The 25548-nt window shown below is 37.6% G+C and overlaps 2 protein-coding genes across 5 annotated transcripts; one reads left to right on the top strand and one right to left on the bottom strand.

The window, feature by feature from the left end:
• Positions 1-560: 560 nt before the first annotated feature.
• On the bottom strand, positions 561-8931 carry LOC124863746 (CD2 antigen cytoplasmic tail-binding protein 2-like). Its single transcript, XM_047358212.1, has 7 exons — positions 8854-8931; positions 8495-8573; positions 3750-3879; positions 2316-2473; positions 1648-2230; positions 1479-1564; positions 561-1145 (listed from the first exon to the last, which is right to left on the bottom strand). Exons 2-7 carry the CDS (start codon positions 8567-8569, stop codon positions 1035-1037), a joined length of 1143 nt encoding a protein of 380 aa, XP_047214168.1. The 5' UTR covers positions 8570-8573; positions 8854-8931; the 3' UTR covers positions 561-1034.
• LOC124863747 (sesquipedalian-1-like) lies at positions 8487-15837 on the top strand. Of its 4 annotated transcripts, none has more exons than XM_047358216.1 (4): positions 8487-8623; positions 13286-13374; positions 13466-13763; positions 15185-15837. In XM_047358216.1, exons 2-4 carry the CDS (start codon positions 13294-13296, stop codon positions 15586-15588), a joined length of 783 nt encoding a protein of 260 aa, XP_047214172.1. In that variant the 5' UTR covers positions 8487-8623; positions 13286-13293; the 3' UTR covers positions 15589-15837. The 4 variants fall into 4 exon arrangements, with proteins under 4 accessions (XP_047214172.1, XP_047214170.1, XP_047214171.1 ...); XM_047358214.1 differs by having other exon boundaries at positions 13463-13763; XM_047358215.1 differs by lacking the exon at positions 8487-8623 and adding an exon at positions 10240-10496.
• Positions 15838-25548: the final 9711 nt, after the last annotated feature.

Here is a 25548-nt window from a genome sequence, read left to right as displayed (position 1 = left end):
CGCCCGAAACGCCTTATTGAAATCTGACCAATCAGAGCTTGAGTTTCAGGGTCTGATTGAGGGCAACCAATAAGAAGCACGACGGGAAACATGAAAGCTGCTTTCTACAATGTCGTAGTGAAAAATTCTAAAATACGACAATCTTAACAATTTATCAGGAAATGTAGAGAGAAAACCACTACTAATTACCGTACTTAATCACAAAATTAATTAAAGCAAATCAGTACTTTCAAAATAACTGTAACCATTTTCATTTAATATAGCTGTCAATTTTTATATATTAAATATATATAATTTGACAGAAATAGTTCAAAGCCATCAACTGTTGAATCTAGCATCACACAGGACCAAGACTACATGTGAATATTCCAACAATTGATTTTTTCTGACCATTTTTGCCTCAGAAATAATCATTTGACATAATTAGATACTGTGAATATAACAAAAAAAAATGCACAATGACAATATGTTTTATTGCTGTGAAATCTCAGCAATTTGTGGGTCTCAAATGAACTCTGATCAGTTGCCTTGTGTGATGTAACAAGATAAACGTGAGCTTGTTTTTGAGAGGGTAGATTGTTCTTTAATATTTTACAACAGAAAAGCAAAGTAGAAAGACTATGACATGTTCTGTTTTATAGGTCACGATATCTACAGTGAGTGATTTAACAGAAAAATCTAGGATGTAGCATTAATTTATCAGGGCTGATCTTGATCTAAATGTTGTGAAGCATTTTCTTCGCTAAAATTACAGGAATCGTCAGATTTAAAAAGCTGACAAAGATTTTCTGTCATTGGGATTCTTATTTTGTTTTAGAAAATATACATATTTTTTACCCAAAATGTGACCTCTATCCAGACCAAAAGCTCATAACACCACGTTGACTTATTTTTATTTAAAAACTTGCTGAAAACAAAAATCAGGGTTTAAAAATTCAATTTTTACACCCAGATGTAAAGATTGAGGAAAGCCCGTAAAACAGGAAACGCTGACACAGAATATCGGTTGCGATTCATCTGATGGTCCACATGATTCATGTGTAGAGGTCAAAATCAATCCTTTTCGAGTTGTAGAATTGAGATCCTCCCTGATCCACCCTCCTGCAGTAGACACCGGTGCTGAAGTAGCCTTCATCCACCCAGCCCTGGAAAAACAGACAGTAAGAAAATTAAAGCCCACCAGGTCAGATTGGGGTTAAATGGAGGATGAGCCAACAACTCCATAATCTAGTACACGTAATGGGATTTAGTGATAACACAGAAACAAAACAGAGAAACAAAAACATCTTCTAATTCTTAGTAACGTTGCACTTCTATTTATCATCACTGGGAAGAAGAATGTTTCTAAACTTCATTGTTTATACTTTAAGGTGGAATCTGAATTGAATGCCAGAATTTCATGCATTTACATCTGAAACAATCCAAATTTTCATCATTCTGGAACGTTTTACTTTTAGAGGTTACATTAAATTTATCACCTGCATCTGTTCGCTGGTGAAGGGGCCGTAGATTTCAGAATTTTCCTTATTCTCCCATTTGTATTCCCACATGACTTCATCACTCACTGAGAAATGGAAACAATCGGATTAAACCAAACAGATATTGATTAGAAATAAAGGTAGACATAAAAGGGTGAGAAATAATAACCTCTTTTGTCTTCCTCGTCTTTGTTCTCGGGTTTTCCACCCACTTTCTCGTCAAATTTATCACCAAACATGTCGAGATCATCTTCTTCCTCATTGCCATCATCACCGCTTCGTTTCTGCTCCACCGCTGGCCGCTTGCTGGTCATGCTCTTCATCATGTAGACCAGTTTTTCGTAGGTTTGTTGATATATTTCAAACATCCCGGATCCAACCAGTCTGTCCGCTAAGGCTGTGAGCCTGTCAAGCTTTTCTGTGTCCCTTTTAGACTCCTCTGTGGGCTCTTTATCCTCCCTCAGCTTCGCCTTCTTCCGTCCACTCAGGCCTCCTAACCTCCGGAGAGCAGTGGCGACCGTTTCTCCGGGTTGCATCAACTCGACCACTGCTTCAGTGAGCTGCTGCTGCGTGTAGGAAGCCAGCGGATCCTCTGCGGGCTCGGTCTCCTCTTCATCCTCATCTTCTTGGTCAGCCTGCTGCTCTTCTCTCTGTTTTTCTTCCTCAGCCTCATCCTCATCACCAGCTCTGCGTTTTCGTTTGGCTCCAAGGCCTTTCTTCTTCTTCTTGAAAGGCTGCTCTTTTATTCTCACCTACAAGAAATGCCTTTTATTAGTGGTTGCAAATTGCTTGTAAAGCTTAAATAAACTAAGCATAAGGATTTTTCTATGCAGATACCCAGTCTATGTTGTCAAGCCAGTTGTCTCTAATTTGTGTTTCCTTCTTGACGAAATAGTTTCCCTCGGAGTCAAAGTGTCCTTCTTGCATCTCCTCCTCCAAGTTAAAAGGTGTAATGGACACTCCTTCATCATAGTCAATTGTTGCTCCTTCTTGGCCTAAAAAACAAAGTTGGCATTGCCAAATCAAACAAATTCAAACTATTAATTGTCTAAGTTAAGGAATAAAATTGTTATTAATATACTAATATAATTGAATGAAGCACACAGTGTCTTGCAAAACGTTTTTATACCACATGCCACAACCAAAAACCTCATTGGGATTTTATGTGAGCAACACAAAGCAGTGAATAATTGTGACGTGTCTGAAGCATCTGGGACTGTCCGCTGGATTTAGCTCTGGACTTTGACTGGGCCATTCCAACACAAATATTTGGTCTAAACCATTCCATTGCAGCTCTGGTGGTATGTTTAAGGTTCCTCCTAGAAGCTGAGTCTCTGCCCCGGTTTCAAGTCTTTTCTGACCCTCTAAAAGATTATTTTCTGTTTAATTCATTCCATCTTCCCGTAAACTAGGTTCCCCGTCCTTAATGAAGACAGGCTTCCTCACAGCATGATGCTGCCACTACCGTGTGTCATTGTGGAAATGGATACTGTGCTGTATTTTCCGTCACACATAGCATTCTGCGCTTAGGCTGAAAAGTTTGATTTGCTCTCCTCAAACCAGCTTGTTTTCTGTGTCCTTTACACAGCTTGTGGCCAACCTAAAAACAGGACTTGTAAAGACTTCCTTTTAACATTCGATTTCTTCTTCTACCTCCTTCATAAATGTGAGGTTTAATAGATTCTCCTACCTGAACTGTGGATCTCTGCATTACCCCCAGAGTTTCCATGGGCATCTTTGCTGCTTTCTGATATATGGACATATTTTGGTAGGTTTGAGTTGGTCCGTCCTCTTTCCATTTTCAATTAATTAATCAGAGCTCTGTCTCATTTTCAAAGCTTGGGATATTGTTTTAGAACCTAACCATGTTTTAAACTTCTCCAGAACTTCCTCCCTGACCTGTCTGCAGTGTTCCTTTGTCTTCATCATGCTGTTTCTCCACTAATGTTCTCTGAAGAACCTCCGAGCCTTTCACAGAACAGCTGTTTATAATGAGATTAAATAACACACAGCTGGACTCCATTCAATAATTAGGCGACTTCTTAAAGCAATATGTTGCACTGGATTTTATAATAAAACATTAAAATAGCTTTATTTTTAAAATATTGGGAATACCACTTATCATTTTCCTTCCACTTAATTATTCACTACTGTTTGCTCTATCACATAAAATCCAAAAAACAATAGAGATTTGTGACAGTAACGTGACAACAAATAACATTTTTGCATCACCTCCTCAAAGTCTCTTTTTAAATTATGAAGAAGACCTACCCTCTACATCATCAGTGTCGAGAATATTGTATTTGCTACTCTCTGCAGCGTCCCCGTCATCCTCCTCATCGCTGTCGAGGGAGTGTTTACCCTTGAACCTGGAGCCTGGTCCACTGACAACCTCGAAGTTCTATTTCAACAGTGATAGAAACCCACAAAGACAAAATTCATTACCAACACTAACCCTACATGTTGTGTGGGGACATCTTCATCAGCAGAGGCCAGTTTCTGTAGTTCTACCATTTAATATGGTCCTTTCTACACTGCTAAAAAGAATAAAGGGAACACTCAAATAACACATCCTAGATCTGAATGAATGAAATATTCTCATTGAATATTTTGTTCTGTACAAAGTTGAATGTGCTGACAACAAAATCACAAAAATCATCAATGGAAATCACATTTATTAACCAATGGAGGCCTGGATTTGGAGTCACACACAAAATTAAAGTGGAAAAACACACTACAAGCTGATCCAACTTTGATGTAATGTCCTTAAAACAAGTCAAAATGAGGCTCAGTATTGTGTGTGGCCTCCACGTGTCTGTATGACCTCCCTACAACGCCTGGAGATGCTCCTGATGAGACGGTGGATGGTCTCCTGAGGGATCTCCTCCCAGACCTGAACTAAAGCATCCACCAACTCCTGGACAGTCTGTGGTGCAACGTGACGTTGGTGGATGGAGCGAGACATGATGTCCCAGATGTGCTCAATCAGATTCAAGTCTGGGGAACTGGCGGGCCAGTCCATAGCTTCAATGTCTTCATCTTGCAGGAACTGCTGACACACTCCAGCCACATGAGGTCTAGCATTGTCCTGCATTAGGAGGAACCCAGGGCCAACCGCACCAGCATATGGTCTCACAAGGGGTCTGAGAATCTCATCTTGGTACCTAATAGCAGTCAGGCTACCTCTGGCGAACACATGGAGGGCCACACGGCCCTCCAAAGAAATGCCACCCCACACCATTACTGACCCACTGCCAAACCGGTCATGCTGAAGGATGTTTCAGGCAGCAGATCGCTCTCCATGGTGTCTCCAGACTCTGTCACATCTGTCACATGTGCTCAGTGTGAACCTGTTTTCATCTGTGAAGAGCACAGGGCACCAGTGGTGAATTTGCCAATCCTGGTGTTCTCTGGCAAATGCCAAGCATCCTGCACGGTGTTGGGCTGTGAGCACAACCCCCATTTGTGGACGTCGGGCATACCATGCTCATGGAGTCGGTTTCTAACCGTTTGTGCAGACACATGCACATTAGTGGCCTGCTGGAGGTCATTTTGCAGGGCTCTGGCAGTGCTCCTCCTGTTCCTCCTTGCACAAAGGTGGAGGTAGCGGTCCTGCTGCTGGGTTGTTGCCCTCCTAAGGCCTCCTCCACGTCTCCTGATGTACTGGCCTGTCTCCTGGTAGCTCCTCCAGGCTCTGGACACTACGCTGACAGACACAGCAAACCTTCTTCCCACAGCTCACATTGATGTGCCATCCTGGATGAGCTGCACTACCTGAGCCACTTGTGTGGGTTGTAGAGTCCGTCTCATGCTACCATGAGTGTGAAAGCACCACGAATATTCAAAAGTGACCAAAACATCAGCCAGAAAGCATCGGTACTGAGAAGTGGTCTGTGGTCCTTACCTGCAGAACCACTCCTTTATTGAGTGTCTTGCTAATCACCAAAGATTTCCCCCTGTTGTCTATTTCATTTGAACAACAAGATGTGAAATTGATTGTCAATCAGTGTTGCTTCCTAAGTGGACAGTTTGATTTCACAGAAGTTTGATTTACTTGGAGTTATATTGTTTAAGTGTTCCCTTTATTTTTTTGAGCAGTGTATAAAAAGCCCCACCACAAACTATTGATTCATGGGCTGATTCCATGTCACACCTGGCTTTTAGAAGCATTGGAGATGTTCAACCAACAGGGTACTTTATGGAAGCCGAAAGTCCAGGTTGGCTTATTTATAAAGCAAAATTAAAGCCAGGCAAACTGGACCACAGTGCTGCTCAGCAGTGATCAGAGCAGAGCGGTTTTAACTCCTTCTGTTATCTTACAGTCTTCAAGTGTGTTCCAAGGTTGCAGTCTTTTCCACTGCCGTAAACAAGCAGGAGTATCACATTTCTTGTGTTCAGTCAAGTCATGTAATATGTAACACTAACTGATTCATTAGGCTGTAAAAAATTTGGCATCGATTCAGTCAGACATTCAAGTTCTGCTTACTTAAAGCTGAGTTTAGACATGCTGTAAATAGACACAACCACACATATGGTTCACTATTCAAGCAAAACTGGATATTAAACTGTGTGTGGTATAGTGCAGTGCAAACGTTTTAAACCTTCCCAATTGATATATTTTTTTACTTTGATTTTAAGCAGACAACAGCTCTTCAGGTCTTTGACAGTTTTCCTTTGAACTTTGCAGCTGTTTCACTTATTTTCTGTTCAGTCCTTGTACCTGACAATAACAGCATGTTGTGCGTGAGTACTCTAAAATCTAGGGAGATTAGATTATTGCCGGTGAAAAGAAAATGTGTCGGGCTGAGGAAACTAAAAGGTAACTTTTTATAGCTCCGCTGTTGGCGGTCTAGGTGCCTCAGGCAGGTCTCAGTAGAGACCTTGGTGTCAACTACAATACTTGGAAGTTAAGTAACAAAGAGTTGTTTTAAGATTAACTGTGACATCAAGCTAAACTGTGGAGACAGTCCAAAAGACAAGTACTTCCAGAACATTATTGTCTCAGCATAAAAAAAAAAAAAAAACAAGTAGCGCAGCAGAACCCCAACTGGACATAAACTGGATAACAGTGAGCCAGGTTGGGATTACTGGCCGTTAAGCAGCACCACTGAATATAGAACCTAAAGGCAACAGATATGCCACACAATGAGAAAATGCAACATTTTCTCAAATTTGCAGCCAATTACTGTGGGGTGTAACTTATTTATGCTATTTCTATGAAGAAGGTATGATCAGAAAGGTCTTTTTCTGTACACTCCAGTGATACAAGTCACTTACTGTAGATGTTCCACTATATTATTGATATTCTATTTAACTTATTTTTTCAACACTGGTTCAGGGCCATTTTAACACCTGAATGACCCAAAACCCGATTCGGGTTTATTTATACAGCACCAGTTTGCAACAAATGCCATCTCAGAGTTACTTTACAAGAAAAAAAGGAGATTCTCACTGAAGGCATCAAAACTCTGAATGAATACGTATGGAATTATGTACCAAACAAGAAATTGTAAAAGACCTTTAAATATGTTTTATATTTTAGGTTCCTTAAAGTAGTCGCTCTTTGCTGTGATGACTGAAATATTAACCTTTGGCCGTCTCTCAACGATCCTCTTTCAAGGCTCTTTGTAAAACCATTTCAGGCGACCACCTCATGAAACTCATGGAAAGATCGCCAAGAGAGAATCATTAAAGCAAAGGGTCGCTATTTGGAAGAATCTAAAATGTAAAAATGTTTAAAGTTATTTCACACTTTTGATTTACAACATAATTCCATGCGTGTTCATTCACAGTTTTGTTGCCTTTAGTGAGAATCTAAAATTTGAAATAATCATGAAAATAAAGAGACCCATTAAGTGAGAAAGTGTATCTAAACGTTTGACCGGTAGTGTATATACAAACACACACACGCACACACCTTTGTACCTGCAGTCTGGAAATGAAGTGCTATGTTGGGAACATATGGAACAACCAAATATCTGATATATGATAGAGCATGATAATTAAGGCTTTTATATGTAGCAAGAATAATTTTAAGTTACATTTTGAAATTATCCAGAAGCCTATAACGAGAAGTTAAAATGAGAAAACTATGACCTCACTTTTTGATGGTTATTAAAGTCACTGTAGACGTCTGGATAAGCTGAAGGCTTTTTACAGAATTTTTGGGGCCTCCTTATAGGACAAAAATACAACAGTCCAGACTGTTGACTAGTTTTTATGTGTAACTCTGGGACAGGATATTTCTTTATTTCTTTCAAAATATAGAGAAGGTAAAAGATGTCAAAGATAACAACGTTTTTACATTATTACTGATAGCCATGTTATTGCCATGCAGAGAAAGTCACTAATGACTTCAGATGTTTCGGTTCCTCTGACTTTTCTGAGTTTCAATACAGAAAATAAAATATACTTATTATTAAATAATACTTCAAGACATGCCAGTAATCTAATGAATTAAACTTTATTCTTCAGGCATGAGGAAGATTTATTAACATGATCGAGTATTTTGACTGCATCAAATTTAGCACTGAGATCTAACAAGTATAGAAACAAGTCTATTATACGAGGCTATGAGATTATCATTAATGGCTTTCAGTAATGTGAGCTCTAAAACCTGACTGAAACTCTTTAAACAGTCATTACAGAGTAAATGCTGTCTGCAGGTTTTTAAGGCATCTTTGTTAAGAGCATTTCTCAGAAAGTAGTCAGGAACTTTTCACATTATGTCACATCACCAAAGTAATTCTCATTGTCATATATAGCCCACAGTTTTAGTGCAAGACATGCTGGGATTTGACTTATCAGGACAACAAATAAATAAGTACATTCTTAACAAATTTCTGTTTAGTTATTTAATCAGAAAACTAGTTTTAAATGTAGCTTTTAGAAGTCTGAACGTGTCTGCTTCAAATAAAAACATCTTATCCAGCTTCATAAAGCAATATTTTTTAGCAACTGGTTCGCTGAAGACTAACACAACAACTCTGATCTTAATATTGATATAAAAGTAGCACCTTTTTATTCGGGCCGTCATCTTCCAGGTCAAACTCCCCGTTTCCGTCCTCAAATGTCACTTTTCTTTTCGACATGGCGCTACAGAAAGAGATAAGGGGATTCCTTTATTACCGCAGCGCAACGTAACGGTAAGTTAAAACATCCGCGTTTCAGTTGGTTTTTAAAACAGACTGATGCTAAAATGTTAGCTAAAAACAAAAACAACCCAGCGCATGGAGAGCATGTGAAGCATTAATCAAACACTTTTAGAGATTAATGACCGTTAACAGCTTAAATATTAGTTATACACTACATATGATATATATGTTTAGCAATTATGATTGATAGATGTAAAAAATATATATAGATTGGCAAGAACCTGTTGAAAATAATTCAAGCTACGTTCGTTTTTGTCTCCTCTTCGTTGCATTCTAATATTCCTCAGCAATGGAGACTTGACTCACTATCGCCGCCACATGGAGAGGAGTGGAAAGAAAATAAATGTTTCCCTTCTGTTTGGCTGCAAACTTCATTTAACTGTACTTTACGAAACGTATAAAATACATTTCTAAAGCTCACGGCTTTTCTTGGATAAAGGGCAGAATCAAAACACCATTAAATCAACTTAAATGTAACATTTAAAATACTAATAATTCATAAAATGTGGACTGGGCTATTAGCATACTGGAGGCTTATTTAATAAAATCCAGTGTGCAGTTTGTGAAAACATAAAAAAAAGTGTCTGTTGAGTTTTGGTACCATGTTTGGGTTTTAACAATATACCTAAATCCTGGTCCAACTTGGACTGAATTATTGTGTACCTAGTATAGATTTTTTTTTAAACCTAGTTTTTGTTTTATGAATTTTATTCTAACTGAAGCAGGTGAGAAAATGGTGATTTATTATTTATTCATCTTGACATCCCTTTAGATCAGGTCGATCTAAAGAAAAACTCAACACTTAGACTGATCATATTCTGGACTGGATTATTCTACACTGATCTTTTGTTTTTTCCCATTTCCCAAAATAAAATTTTGCTGTGTAATATTTGCTGAAATCTATTTTCATAATTTCTTTGATATTACATATCTTTAAAAAATGTTTAAGTTTTTCTATCTTGTCACTGACATTTCTTTAATTATTCAGTTCTTGGAATAGAATTACTTATATGACGCTAAATCATAGAAATGGTTATTAGCGTGTTTTAACTGCTGTGTTTGAAAAATCATTTGTCTTTTTTGCAATGAAAAATACTTTTTTTTTTCCACTCTAGTTTTGTTTATCTTTCATAAATATGTAGAAATGTGTAGATAGATGCTAGAAAGCATGTGGAGAGAGAAACTTGTGGAGAGTTTTTAATAAAAAGTAATGACAGTAAAGGTGACTGGTGTCTTAAAAAGATTCCTTAAGATCCAAAAGGATATAAAGGATAAGATAATGTCAAAAAAAGACACGTGACGCTAAGAAATGAAAGCTACATTTTTCAGAGGTCAGGGTATGTCTGTCTGCTTGCTTTCAGCATAAATAAATATGAACACATCCGTCAAGAGCTGTGCATGCCTCCCTAAAGAATCAACCTCCTACATGGATCATAAATAAACTTATATGAGGAAGTGAGAGAGAGCTGAGGGGATACATCACACACCATCTTCACTTCAGTATTTAACATCTCACTTCCAGGTAGCACTTCTCATCATAGGTATCTTTTTTCGGTTGCTTGGTTCAACCCCATCATCTCAAAGCAGACTCAACAGAGAATATAATGTGTCAGGGTATTGTTACCAGGAAGTGGGTCGGGTTATTTATATTTCAACGCCCGTCCCCTTGTCCCCGTGAGAGAAACAGTGTTAGCAACCCGAAACTAAATATTCAAGCGTTGTCTGGTTCTGGTTGACTGAGCCAGGTGAAAAACAATTGGGTTCAACTTTATTTGCAAGAGGATGCAATAGAAAAAAATTAAATGTATGTAGAGAGTTTGAGAGAGCTTGAGTTGACCCTAGGGGAGATCCAGTGTCGGCAGAGGTAAGTCTGACTCACTGTTTTTCATTTTCTCTCTGCAGTCGAAGTCAGCATACAAAAGGAATCTGGATTAAGGCTAAGAATATTTCTGTTTGTCCTAACCTGTGTGAGGACAGTTATTTATTTCTGCTCAGTAAACGCTTGAACATTATGTGTCTATCAATATAAAACAGTGGTGGGAGGGTTTGTGTTTCAAAGTGCTGGTTAAAAGTGTCTTGCTGCTAAATGTATTAATAGTGATGCACAAATCTGTCAGCGCCTGAGTGAAATCAACTAGCTTTACCTAGAACATCCAGGTAATTAAATGCATCACAATTGGAAATTTACTTTTTTTAATGTAAACAGATAAACATTGCTGTTCTTAATTTATTTTTAGTTTAGTCAAAACAGATAATCGATAGGGACATGTGCCTTGATGCATAAATAAGTATAATCTTCTAATCCCTTTATTTTCTGTTGGGTTTACAACTAATATTTCTATCAGACAACCTAACCTGCAGCACATTTTTTTCTTTCACGCTCAGGGTTTGAAGCTGAATCATTGCATTGAACCATTTAGTAAGATGTGCTTAAATACTTGGAAAGTAAATTGTAATTGGATAAAATTGGAATCAGCAGGTCAAATCTTAAAGATAAACAAAAATTTGTATTAGTAAATAAAATATATATTGTTTTAAAAGCAAAATTAAAAGTAACGTATATTTCAACTACAAAAATCTAGATTTAAAGTGGTCTCCATCAAACTTTCTTCTAGATTTCTATGTGTTTTTAAAGTTTTGCTCAGTATGTTGGGTGCTTTTACTCTCAGTTTCAGACTGACCATTTTCAGAGGAAAGTTTAGTTTTGTTCAAGTAATTAAACTTTCTTTCAGACATAAATTTAAGCTCCAGAACTCAAGACATGAACCATTCTTAAACTGGATTCTTAGATACTTTAGGTTGGTTTTCACTTGTTCAGTAGGCAGGTTACTAGCAGCCTGTCATAAAATATTCACATTTCTTCTCCTGAATCAATGAAAAATACCAACAATAATAGAGGGCAAAACAGCAGCCACCTGCATTGTGTGTGACAAAAGTTCTGATCCAGTTTGAGAGGAGCTTGTGTGACGTAGCAACTGGGCCTCACAGAAGTTATTGACATAGAAAGACTATACGGACAGCAGAACAAAACGAACTGATCATCTGGGATCGAGATTGACCCGATGTTAGGTATTATTTAGTCAACTCAGAGGTAAGAACGATACAGTCATAGTTACTTTCAGGTACCTTGTAATTTTTCTAAGTTAACTTGGTGTTATTTTATGAGCTCAATTTACTCCGTTCTTTTTACTTTTATAGTGCTTATTCTATTCCCTCGCAGGGGAATGACCCTTAGTCGTTTTATTTGGCCCCCTTCTTGGCGGGGCCCTACCTTAATTTATCACTATTCCTTTCACGGTGGAATAAAACCATCCCAATGCAGCGTCCTTACCGGCGACGCACTACCAACAACTGTTAAGTATTTTTCCTATGAACTGTATTTTAAAACTGTCTCACCTCGGAGTTGACTTCTTGGTGACTCTCTGGACCCTGTGAGAGTCACCCCGCGCCGAGGAAGGCGATAACCCACTGGCCAGGTGTGAATTCACACACCGGGACTTTCAGCCACTCCGGCTAATGGAGGCTGTGCAGCGGTGCTTCGCTCGACGTCAGGCTTCCCCCACGGATCCCAGAGTCACTGTTAAAGCAAAGAGAAATAAGGTTATTGAATGAATCCGGCTACGAAGGACCAATAAATGTTAGGTATTATTTAGTCAACTCAGAGGTAAGAACGATACAGTCAGAGTTACTTGCAGCAAGGGTAGCCCACTTTGCAGTGCAACTACAAAGTTTTTGACACCCTATCTCTTTATTTATATACACAATTCAACAGACAGTTCAGACAGGGTGTGTGTGTGTGAGACAGAAAGGAGGCTGGTTCACACAGAGATAACAATAATTCACACACACAGGGAGGAAGGCATAGTGCAGGTGCCTTGCAACACAAAGTTTTTACATGAGTGATAACAAGTTTTTGCACCCATCCAACACCCGAGCACAGGTGAAGTACTGTTCTATCTCCACAAAGGTGTGGTCTGAAGTTTCACCCACGGATTTCAACCCTCACCTACAACTGAACCCTTAGCCTCCAATAAATCCTCAACACACATAAGTAGTCTATGGTCTGTCTCACCTAAAATAATGTTATTTAGGTCTGACACTTCTTCTTCTGCCATCCCCATGCTGGACTTTCCAGTTCATTTAACCGGACACTTTTTACATTATCCTTTCAACTCACGGTCAAGTGCGGGGAAATGAGTAAAACAGCAGGAAAATCCAAAATAACTTTGAAAGACCTCCAGAAAGCCCAATGAAGTACTGATTAAGAACACCTAAAAGATTAGAAGAAACGGTGGTTCCTTAGGAGGCAAAAGAAAGAAAATGAGACTTATTAAAAACTTTTGGATAGTGTTGTAGTAACTGAAAATGCTTCACATCAAAACATGATGAGGATTGTGATGTAAAATAAAAAAAGGAGAATACAAAGTTTAAAGAAAGCAAACCAGTTACATTTTTTATTTGTTGCAAACTAAAAGAGTATGCCTTTTAAACTCCATATCATATTTGCAGCAACATTAAAACTTCAGAGAAACCAGATTAACTGGTTGCTTTTAGCAAGTTACAGAGCCCTTGTACCTGGAATTTAAAATCCATCACTGTTTGTACTGCACTATTTAAAATACACTAACTGTAACAACACTTTCTCTCTTTCAGGAGCCAGTATGAAGCTCCATGAGAAGATTCTGACCCATTTCCTATCATGTACCTCTCCAGTGGATAAGGAGGGATATCTCTACAAAAAGGTTTAGGAAAACAATCAAATACAAATCTCTGATCACCTTTTGATCAACTGAAAAAGATATATTTTTTAATTTTTTACTCATTTCACAGAAGGAGAGAAATGCGACTTATTATCGCCGGTGGTTTGTCCTGAAAGCTAACCTGCTCTTCTACCAGGACCGTCCAGCTGATCGACACCTTCTTGGTGTCATCGTGTTGGAGGGGTGCACGGTTCAGATGTTAGATTCTGATGGCCATTTTCCCTTCTCCCTGGAGTTTGGATCTGGACTCAAAACTTACAGGCTTGCCGCAGGAGATGCTCAGACTCAGGGACGCTGGGTGAAAGCGCTGTTCCTGGCCAGCCACTGTTACCTCTCCTGCCTGGTGAGAGACCTTGGGAAGCACTATGAAGGTGTGTGAGGCATTTCTAAGGGTAGTTTTCCCCATATTCGTTATGGCATTTTGGATTTCCAACTTCTTCAAGAGTTGTTCCAGTTGATCTTCCAGATACGGAAATCAATTGTGCGATTTATTTAGTTTAAGAAGTTGGATTATTCTTGTTTCAGTTTGGTAATATGAGCTGGATCAACCCCTGAAGTTAGAATTACAGCTAGGAAAGACCAAGGCAAGGTTTCCTGCCAGCCATGACCTCCAAATTTAACATGGCTGCCTTGCCCAAAACACATTAAAAGATGCAGAAATACACCTACATTATTGTGAAAAGGTTCTTCTTTTCTTGTCACACTTAAATGCTATAAAAATGTATACAAACCAAAAAGAGAATTATCTCCCCTGTTAAATCATGAATTAACTGCGAGTAATGACATATTTTGGTTTATTTTACTAACCACATGCAGACTAAATTACTGTAGAACCAAAAAATAACCTAAACAGAACCTGTCTTATAACACGAAGTAGGTTAAAAGTCTCAAAAGTCAGCACATTATTCCCTGATCAGAAAAAATAATAAGATAATAATAAGAAACAATGTCATTCACATCTATGAGTCTGAGAATGGTTAAAAAACCAATTCTAATGCTCTGGGGAACCAGTGAACCACAATGAGAACAATTATCCACAAATGGAGAACACACGGAACAGTGGTGAACCTTCTCAGGAGTGGCCGGCCTACCACAATAACTCCAAAACCACATCCATGACCCATCTAGGAGGTCATTGAAGGAAAACAAGCGGTCTAGTCAATGTCTGAACTCAGATACGACTGAAATGCTGTGGCATGACCGTAAACAGACTGCTCATGCCTGAAATCCCTCCACTGTGGCTGAACTAAAACAATTTATCAAAAAGCATTTTGCCAAAATTCCTCCACAGCTGTGTAAAAGACTCACTGCTAGTTATTACAAACAACCAATGGCAGTTGAAGCCAGCATGCGTAAAACAAGAGTAGCCTGGAAGTTGCTAGAGAAGCTGAACCACAGAAATGTGCTTAATTATAACTAATTGGTGATTTAATTAGTTTGGCAATTTACCTTTCCCTTAGTTCAAGGTACGTTTGGATGACCTTGTTCCCCTAACAAATGAAATCTTAAAACTGCAGTTTGTATTTAAATAGATCATATTTGTCTGATCTTAGGATTTGTTTCATGATCTGAAACATTCGACTGTGAGAAAATAATTTGTGAGGGGGGCAATCACTTTTTCACAGCACTGCACCAGTGATGTCTGCGGACTTCTACTCGTTTCCAGTGTTGTGCTGCTGTGTTTAAGCATGACAAATATCGGGGGCTCTAATAAAACTCGCACAACAAGCTGAAATATTTGTTTAACACACTTAAAGCAGCACCTTTTACCTGTTTTTTCTTGTTTTTGCAGAAGTTAAACAGCAACAAGAATGTAGCGACTCCCTCTCGTCTTTCAGATCCTTTAGTCCACCCACAAACAGCCTCATGCTACCTACACTGGGACCATCAACAGTGGTCAGGGAGGGCAGAAGCTTCAGTGCCAGTGCTGCTTTACCCCCACCCTCAATACCAACTAAACTGGCAGCTAAAAAGTCCCCCAAAAAGTGGCCGAGGAGAAATGCTCATGTGACGCCACTCAACGGACCTGCACCTCCATTTGGCGAATGGTCTTTGGTGGGGTCCGATCCACTCATAGAGTTCAGGAAGCTTCATGACTTTTACGGCCAGGAGGTTCGAAAGGCCAGAGAGGAGTGGCTGAAAAGTCAACAAACAGAGGAGGACCACCGTGAAAAAGATCTCATTGATCTGGGCTGAAGAAAAAAAACAAAAAGGCCTGAAGGCTTTTTAAAGGGAACTGAGATAAAGTTGTTCATGTGCGTCAAACAGGAACTGAACCTTAACTGAAACATTGTGAGTTATACTGTATTAAATGTCAAAGTATTTGAGGCTCAGACACCTGTTTGTGTTAAATGTTTAACAGTTTGAAACATTCTATCTGTTTATAACAAGGTGGGATTTTTCTAATTTGACTGAGAGAAAATAAACACACAAATGTTAAAAATGGCTTATCCTTATAGTGTCTCCATGGCTATCTGTTAGATATTTAGTAGAGAGTATAAAGTGTTTTTAAGGTCAGCTTAAACATGTCTGCTTTGTTCTTTTGAACATCTACTAATACCAAGCTGGAAATTTGTTTTTGCAGTATTTACAGACAGGTATTAAATATGCTTTGAGGTTCAAAGAAATAAAAAAAATTACATTAGTTTGTTTAATCCATATTTTTATTATCAATTAGTTGACAAATCACAAAATGGGTTGTTTCAAAAAACAGATGAACATCTCTGAAGTGCCCTGTTGTGTAAATGGTGACCTTAACTTATTGTATTGACTGTCAGGTGCTCCAGTAAGTGCCTGTAATGGTACCACCTTATATGCCCCACTGGTGTTCACTGTCAACTCCTAGCTATCCCAATAACATGTCCGTCATATGTCTATATGTGAACTCGGGTTCAATGCAAATAATTCCCTGAGGTTCCTAATTGTTTTTGTCAGTGAGAGTAATTATTTAAAGTATAACACCTTACGTATATTGAATAAATAAACATTGCATGTCCTACAATCTAAGCTTTGATGTAAAACTTGCTTTTGTAAAACATACAGAGGGTGAAAGACAAATCATTGTTATTTATGGCAGAAAATTATAGATCTTGGAAATTGTGCAGGAAAATGCTGCAAACATTTTGGAACAAATTAAGAGAAACTTGCTGACTTTCAATAGCAGGTGGAAACCAGCAGAGGGAGCTGCAGGGACAGAATTAAGAAAATATGTGGAACCCCTGAACGCAGCTTCTGAATTAAAATATTTCTCTCTTTCATTCTCTATTCGCACAGTTACACCCTAACTGGTAGTTAAGGTGCTCGTTGTTGTCAAAGTGAGGACAAGACAAATGCACGTCTAGAATGAGGTGGAACAAGAAACACAAATGTTATTTAAATTAAAGCAGACAGAGTTGCAGCAAAGGTCAGACATCAAATCACTTCAGCAAACCCAGAATAATTTTAAAATGAGTCAAGAACTGAGCCGCTAGAGGTTCTGAAATAAATCCAACGTAAGCATTTTTTCTTAAATGTATTTCTACTTTAAGTTTTTTAATTAGTAAACCATGACTTCCTGTTTTCCTGGAGTAAAAATATAATGTGTCACAGACGCCAATTTTATTCAGTAACTATGTTGGAGGAGGACCACAATTTATCTTCATAACAATCCGCAGCGAGGAGGATGTAAGGGAGGTGCAGATGTGGACAGATTCATTACCACCCCGGGTAAAGATGAGTAAAAAGACTTAAAATAAATTTATATTTTATTTAAATATGCTCACATTAGAAAATGTGGAAAAAAAACAACATAATTTAGCATTTACTCTTGTTTAATGTGAAAAATTAAAAACTTTAAAAAAGATTTGTTTTGAATTATAGGTACTTCTAACAATCCCATTAACATGAATGTGAAGAAAGTATTTTTTTAAATCCCACCATTTGATATACGTTGATCAGAGTTTCATGGAGCTCATAATTAGTAACCAATGACTTCCTGTTTTTCAGGGTATGACACAGAGCTCCTTTTTTAGCCACTTGTCACAAGTCTGGACAAGGACCTATGTTTATCCTGCCAACACCACACAGAAATCAGGATGGTAAGAGAGGTCAAACAAATCTCCAAAGCTCACTGTTAGAAAAGTGCAGCAAAGATTCTTCCTAATAACCATTAGACACTATCTACATGTCCCCAGGTTGTTTGCGAAAGTTGTGAGAAAATAGCCTTTCTGTCCTACCATCACAAACGAAAACTTGGAGTTTACTGAACTCTATTAGGACTTTAACTGGAAGTGTTTTCTTCAATCAGATGATACTGAGATTGAGGTTGTGGTAACAAAAAGTTGTCATGTTAATTACAATTTAATCAAAAGGTGGTTCAACAGAGTATTAAAACTCCAATCCCCAAAGTCTGGTGTGTGAAAACTTAGAGGTGTCCTTGGATCAACACACATGAATCAAATGACTGAATTACCTCCTCAGTATGCATTCAGATCTTCCAGAGTCCTGCTAATGATTTTTTTCAGGTGTGTTGAAGCAGAAACACATCAAAAGGTTGCAGGACACCGGCCCAACTCAACAGTTATATTTTTTAACTGTAGAGTACCCGGTGTAAATCCACGCATGCACAGGGAGAACATGCACAAACCAAATGTAGAAAGACCCCAGGCTGGGATTCTAACCCAAGACCTTCTAGCTGCATGGCAGCTGTGTCACTGTGACGCCTTCATTTAAATTGCAGAGCTTAAATGTCACATTATAAATAAAAAACAGTGTTGGGTAAAGTTTTGAGAGCCACTGTGATCCTGCTGAGTCATCAAACCAACACCCAAACATCATGTTATAATTTGAATGTGTTCCTGAGTCCTATTTCGTCCTTAAGTCGGAGTTCAACATAGGTCAACCAGGGAGCTTCTTTACATTCCAGACCCTACAGACAGGCATACCAATCATCTAGAAAGTTATTGATGGTTTCAGAGGACTGCGGAGGGACGGATCACCTTACACCAGCGGCCACTGCAGAAAGCACACATCTGTTTGGAAATGGACATTAAAGTCGTATGTAAACATGTTAAAACATGGAAGACTTCCAGCTGACTCATCTATGGGAAGTCTGATGTTTTGCTGCCCCATCTCTGTTTTTGAGTAGTTTTTTTCATGTTACGTGCAAAGAAGACATCGAAAACACATCAGAAAAATCTATTTTAACAAAAACATTCAATAAACTGATATTAATTATAAAACACAATTTTTTGAAACATGCTGAGTGAGATTTATTGCTATTATTAACGTTTATTAAAGTATCTTGCAAACTAAATTGCCATAGTAAGAGGAAAATTTCAAGTTTTGTTGTCAGTGGTGACAAAGGGAAACAAAGACTTAAATAAAGTCCATAAAACACGTCTAACAGATTAAAAGATCAAACATGGATTGCATGGTGGCACAGTTTTAGCACTGGGTTCAAATCCCAGCCTGGGTGATGAGTTCTGAGGTTTAGAGTGACCAAAGCACAGACAAGAGCTCAGCAGCTGCATGTTTAAAGGAGTCTTCTTTTATTCAAAGATAAGTTCAAAAGGTTTTCCAAACGTAGCAAGAACTTAGCAAAATCACTGCAGATACAAGAAATCCAGAAACGTACAAAGTTGATACTGCAGGAACATAGTGGGCAAAGTACATAGACGAAGGTAGGTGAACGGAGATATGAACGGGGATTCGAACGGAAGGAACCAGCGAGGAACAAACAAGAACAGAGAGCTTATGAACAGAGGGAAGTGGAGTATGGACCAATGAGAATGAGAGATAGGAAATCAGGGGAGATGAAATTCAGGTGTGGAGAATTGAGGGAAAGTGAATAGTTGCTAAGGTGACAAGGCTAGAAACAAAACGAAACACGAGAGCTAAACAATAACATAAATCCAGAGGGGAAAACATGAGGGAAGCTAGACAATAACATAACCAAAGGAACCTGACTACAAAAACAAAACTATAAATAACAAAACTCAGGGAAAACAGATCAAAGCAAAACTATGGACGAAGATAATAAACCAAAAGAAACATAAGAACCTAGAATAATCATTAACTAAAGCAAACTGAGAAACTAAAGGGAATAGAAGAAACACCAAAATCTAATAATTAACAAAGAACCCATAAAGGAACCCTGACTGTAAATAAACAAAACCTAAACCACAGAAAGGGAACCAGGATGAGGAGGAACAGAGAAAATAAACTAGTAAACAAAGAGCGCAGGTGAACAAATACCAAAACATAAATAAACACAGATATACTAAATGGGAAACTAAACTAGAAACTACAAGGAAGACAAGGGAACTAGAAAAACAACAAACATAATAATAATCATAATCATAAGAAAACCATAACAAGTAATAGAAAAAAAACCACTAAAGGAACTAGGAGCAAAGGAAGAGAAAACAACAAACACTAGGAGGCAGGAAATAAACAAACAACCATGACTACAAAACCAAACTAAAGTCAAAACATAAAACCACAACAAAGTCCAAAGATGTCGCCTCACGACACTGGGGACATTTTGCATGGAGTTTGTATGTTCTCCCTGTGCTTCCTGCAGCAGTACACAAATGTATGGGTGTAAATTGTATTTGTAACTCTAAATTGCTCTCAGGTATATGCTTGGACATGTACGGTCGTGTGTCTCTGTGTTGCCCTATAAAGGTCTTGGTGTTTTCACGATGAGGTTTTTTGGGTGGACCAAAGCGCAGACAAGAGCTTGGCAGCAGCATTTTGAATAGGTCTTCAGCTTTATTCAGAGATTACCTACGTAGCAAAAACGTAGCAAAATTCACTGTAGGTACAAGCATGAGACAGTCCAAAAACCTACTCAAGTACTCACTGCAGGAACGTAGCAAAAACACTGAACTTAATCAGGGGTTGTGATCGGAGGAACCAGCGACACACAATGAAACAACACCAACTAATTTCCGACTTTGGATGGAGCAGCTCTTCATTCTAGGAATCTGGCCGAATTTATTAGTTCTCCAAACCTCTGACAACCCTATTAACCCTATTAAGACTGTGTTTCGCCCACAGCCAAAATTGAATAGATTAAAAAATAATGTAAAAGGAGGAAATCATGAAATTCTCATAAAAATAAACACAATTCAGACTAAAAAGAAAAATAAAACAATTAAATGTGGCCTACTGAATATAAGATCTCTCTCTCCAAAGACTTTGCTAGTTAGTGACCTGATTTGTGACAATCAGATTGATTTATTTTGCCTCACAGAAACCTGGCTGCAGAAAGAGGATTATGTTACTATAAATGAGTCAACTCCTACTAATTATTTAAATTTTCACTTTCCTCGAAATACTGGACGAGGAGGAGGAGGAGTAGCAACCATTTTTCTGTCCGATTTATTTATTAGTTCCAGACCAATCAATAGCTACAATTCTTTTGAATATTTAATCCTTAGTTTTCCTCATCCAAATTGCAAAGCACTAAAACCACTTCTGTTTGTTGTTTTGTACCGTGCACGAGGCCCTTACTCTCAATTTTTAGATCAGTTTTCAGACATTTTATCTGATTTAGTGTTAAATACAGATAAAGTTATTATAGTGGAGGATTTTAACATTCATGTTGACACTGAAAGTGATAGCCTAAATATAGCCTTTAATGCTATCTTAGACTGAATTGGCTTTGCACAAAACATTAACAAACCTACCCACCTTTGTCTTCATTCTCTGGACCTTGTGCTGACATATGACATTGAGTGTAAAGACATAACAATATTTTCTCATAACCCTGTCCTGTCTGACCATTTCTTAATAACCTTTGAGTTTAATTTAACCGAGTACTCCACACCTGAAAGAAAATTTTATTATAGAACATCATTATCAGACAATGCTGTAACAACCTTTAAAGAATCTGTTCCACTTTTAATTTCCTCACAGAAACACAATGGAGGGCAATAATTTAGTTTCTTCCCCTTCACAAATTGATTCTCTTGTTCATAGTGTTTCTTCATCATTGCGTGATGCATTAGACAATGCAGGCCCTTGAAAAAGAAGGTAATTATTCATAGGAGGCTAGCTCCTTGGTTTAATTCAGAGCTGCGTACTTTAAAGCACAATGTTAGAAAATTGGAGAGAAAATGGCGTTCTACACACCAAGAGGATTCCTACTTAATCTGGAAAAATAGCCTACTGTTGTATAAAAAGACACTTTGCCAAGCTAGAACAGCTTATTTCTCATCATTAATAGAAGAGAACAAGAATAATCCTAGGTTTCTCTTTAGTACAGTTGATAAACTTACACAGGGTCATAGCTCTGTTGGGCAATCCATTCCCTTAGCTCTTAGCAGCCATGACTTTATGGGATTCTTCTTAAATAAAATTGATTCTATTAAAAATTAAATCTTTGACATACTCCTGAAGATGATTACTTCATCCTCAGCAAGTGAGACAACATTGGAAATAACTGTAGAACCTGATCTGTGTTTGGACTGTTTTGATCCTGTGAAGCTTCCTGAGTTATCAGAAATATTAGCTTCATCTAAACCTTCAACTTGTATGTTAGACCCAATCCCAACCAAATTATTTAAGGAAGTGTTCCCTATGATTACCAGCCCCATTTTAGATATGATTAATCTATCTTTAGTAAATGGATATGTACCACAGGCTTTTAAGGTAGCTGTAATTAAACCTTTACTTAAGAAACCTTCGCTTGATCGAGATGACTTGAAAAAATTACAGACCTATATCCAATCTTCCATTCTTATCTAAAATTCTTGAGAAAATTGTTGCTAATCAAATGTGTGAGCATTTATACAACAATGACCTGTTTGAAGAGTTTCAGTCAGGTTTCAGAGCTCATCATAGCACTGAAACAGCTCTGCTGAAAGTCACTAATGATATTCTTATGGCCTCAGATAATGGACTTGTGTCTGTTCTGGTTCTGTTAGATCTCAGTGCTGCATTTGATCCAGTCGATCATAATATTCTTTTAAAAAGGCTGGAATATGCTGTAGGGATCAGGGGAACAGCGGTAGGCTGGTTTAAATCTTATTTGTCTGACAGATTCCAGTTTGTTCATGTAAATGATAAATCATCTTTAAACTCCAGGGTTAATTGTGGAGTACCACAGGGTTCAGTACTTGGGCCAATTCTCTTTACTATAAATATGCTTCCAATAGGTAAAATTATCAGGCGGCATAGAATAAATTTTCACTGTCATGCTGATGATACTCAGCTTTACTTATCCATAAATCCTGATGAGTCCAACCAGTTAGATAGACTACAAGCATGTCTTGAAGACATAAAAACTTGGATGACTTTAAATGTTTTGCTTCTAAATTCAGACAAGACAGAAGTTGTCGTCTTTGGAATGGAGTCTTTAAAAAAGAAACTGCTTAGTCAATCACTTAACCTGGATGGCATTAAATTGACCTCTGATAATAAAGTAAAAAACCTTGGTGTTACTTTTGACCAGGACATGTCATTTAAATCCCATATTAAACAGGTTTCTAGGATTTCCTTCTTTCATCTCCGGAACATTGCCAAAATGAGAAATATCCTATCCAGGAGTGACGCTGAAAAACTACCAAGCAAACCTATAGACAAAGATAAATAATCAAATGGAGCATACGAAAACTAGAATAACCATGAACTAAAGGAAACAGAAGAATAACAACAACCTAAGACCTGGCAACCTAAGTATAAACAAAGGACCCATAAAGAGACCCAGATAACAAAAGTAAACAAACCTAAAACCACACTGACAAAAATAACCGGAAACAAGCAGAGAACATGAGGACTAGAATAAATACAAACAAAATGTAAACAATAACTAAAACTGACCTAACAGGAGGGAGAACTAGAACTATAGAAACTAAACATAAAAAACTATGCGAAAAGGAACTACAACTATAAAGGAAACTAACACAGAGAAAGAAGACAAACTGATAAACTAGAAAAGTGCAAAAGAGAACAAATACCTAACCATTAATACACACGGGAAACTGAACTAGGAAATCCAAGGAAACCAGAGCACTACAATAATGAATAATAATAATAATAATAAGGATAACAACACAGAGAAAACCATACTAAGTCATAACTAAGAAAGCAACAATAACCAAAGGAGCAAAGAACGAGGAGAGTGACAATACTAGGAGCAAATAAACAATCAGGAATAAGAGGAAGTAACCAAAACAACCACGACTACCAAAATACTAAATATAAACATAAAAAGTGACTAAACACAAACAAAGTCCAAACCCTGACAGGCATCCTGTCCAGGGAGTGAGGATGTAGACAATAGATGAATGTTTTTGATTTAAATGATTGCTTTAATGAATTATAGATATAAAATACATATTTTTTTTCCAAAAACCAATTTAGTATTTAGTACCTTGCTTGAATAATATCCATTATTCAAGCAAGCACTTATAGTCCAAAAGGTCCAGCCAGAATTTTTTGAATAGACTTGGACAAAAAGCATTAAAAAAGGTAAAATGCCTGGAGTGATTCTCCTCTGTCACTCCACCCGTCTCCATATTATCCTTCTCTGCATCATGAACCTTCTTTGTAGTCTTTCCTGTTTCCATCTTTCTTCTTTAACCTTTTTTGTCCAATATGTCCACAATCCACACCTCAGATTCTTAAGCTAATGCACTTTCAGAACAGTGAAGTCCTGACCTGAAGCTTTACTGTTCCACCTCTTATTTACACAGATGTGTTGTGTTTTGCTTCTGTTTTCATTAGCTTTTATTCAGTTCATGCCCATTTTGTTTTATGTTATGTTTTATTCTGATAACCAACCTGATTTAACTTCTTCTCTGTTAGATCAGTGTGCTATGAATGACTATTCCTGGATTTTTTTAGACTGTTTTGGGTAAAAAACTATTTATTCCCTTTTATATCTTATTAATAGCAAATTGTTTTGCCTGCTGTGGTGTTCCTACTTTTGTGACATCTTCATGTCAGCAGGAGCAGCGGGAGGACTGACAGGTTCTGGACTTCCAACAGAAACTGGCTAATCCAAATTACAGCAGTAAAGTACAGAGACGTGACTTGTGTAATAAATAAATCTATGCAATAAAGGAGATTAAAACAAATTGGTAATGAAATTAAAACAGATTTTCTCTGAGATAATTCTGGATGTAAAAACAGAGGAAGAGAGGCATATTGTTCTTAGGGGCAAAAACATTGGCAAACAATAAAGTTTACTTTGCTATTCTGGTTGCTCTCAGCTGTCCCTTTTATATTCCACATGGAGGGAGGGTCTGCTGCCCCTGCGCTCCCAAGTAATCCCCTTATATTTAAGTGGAGGGTGGGGGGACATGAAGGCCAGACGGAGTAAAAGAGGAGAGCAACAGGTGGGAAAGTCATATCCAGACACACCTTCGTAGAGAGGAACAAGCCAAACGTTTACAGGGGTTTCACTTGTCAGGCATGCTGTAGTTAATTTAAAGCTGAGAACATGATATCAGCATGTTTTGTTTTAGAAATAAAAATATATTGAACAAAATCATGTTCAGCAAAATCATTCATGCATCATTCATGCATGTCAAGATTATTTCTTTTAACATTACATTTTCACACTATAAAGCCTTTTACATTACTTTTATGGAGTTTTATACTATATGGTAAGAATATTAACCACAGGACTTCCTTCTCTATACTTCCATTTTAGGATTTTTATTTTGATTTAGTTATAAAATAATGTGTCTCTTCCCTTCCCACACTCTTCTTGTTTTGATTTATTTGTAACCAAACATTAACATGATATTAAAAATGAACATTTTTGAGGTGAACATAATTGTTGAAGCTGAATTCATCACAGTAAATCTTAAAAAAGCTTCTATTTTTAATCTTACCTGCTAAATTGTTATTTTAGATTTATTGAATAGCTTTATAACATCTATGAAAATGGTTAATACATTAACAAAACATGAGAAATGCTTACATATTTATATTAAAAGATATGTTCTTATTGTGCTTTCCTTTTTCAGGCTTTACAGAAGACATTTTGTGATGACAATTTTTCTCTGTCTGTGTCATTTTAATTAGTTTTAATGAAGAGCTGAACCTGAACCTGTATAAGAAGACCATGTTGTCATCACTTCTGTGGGAAAATCTCTGCTTCATAAAGATAGCCAAGCTGTGCACATGCGGGCCAAAAGCAGCATGTATAAAATATAGAAA

The sequence above is a fragment of the Girardinichthys multiradiatus genome, chromosome Y, assembly GCF_021462225.1.
Source record: "Girardinichthys multiradiatus isolate DD_20200921_A chromosome Y, DD_fGirMul_XY1, whole genome shotgun sequence".
Lineage (NCBI taxonomy): Eukaryota > Metazoa > Chordata > Actinopteri > Cyprinodontiformes > Goodeidae > Girardinichthys > Girardinichthys multiradiatus.
Note: the sequence above shows the minus strand (reverse complement) of the source record. Positions and strands in the feature narration are given on the sequence as shown.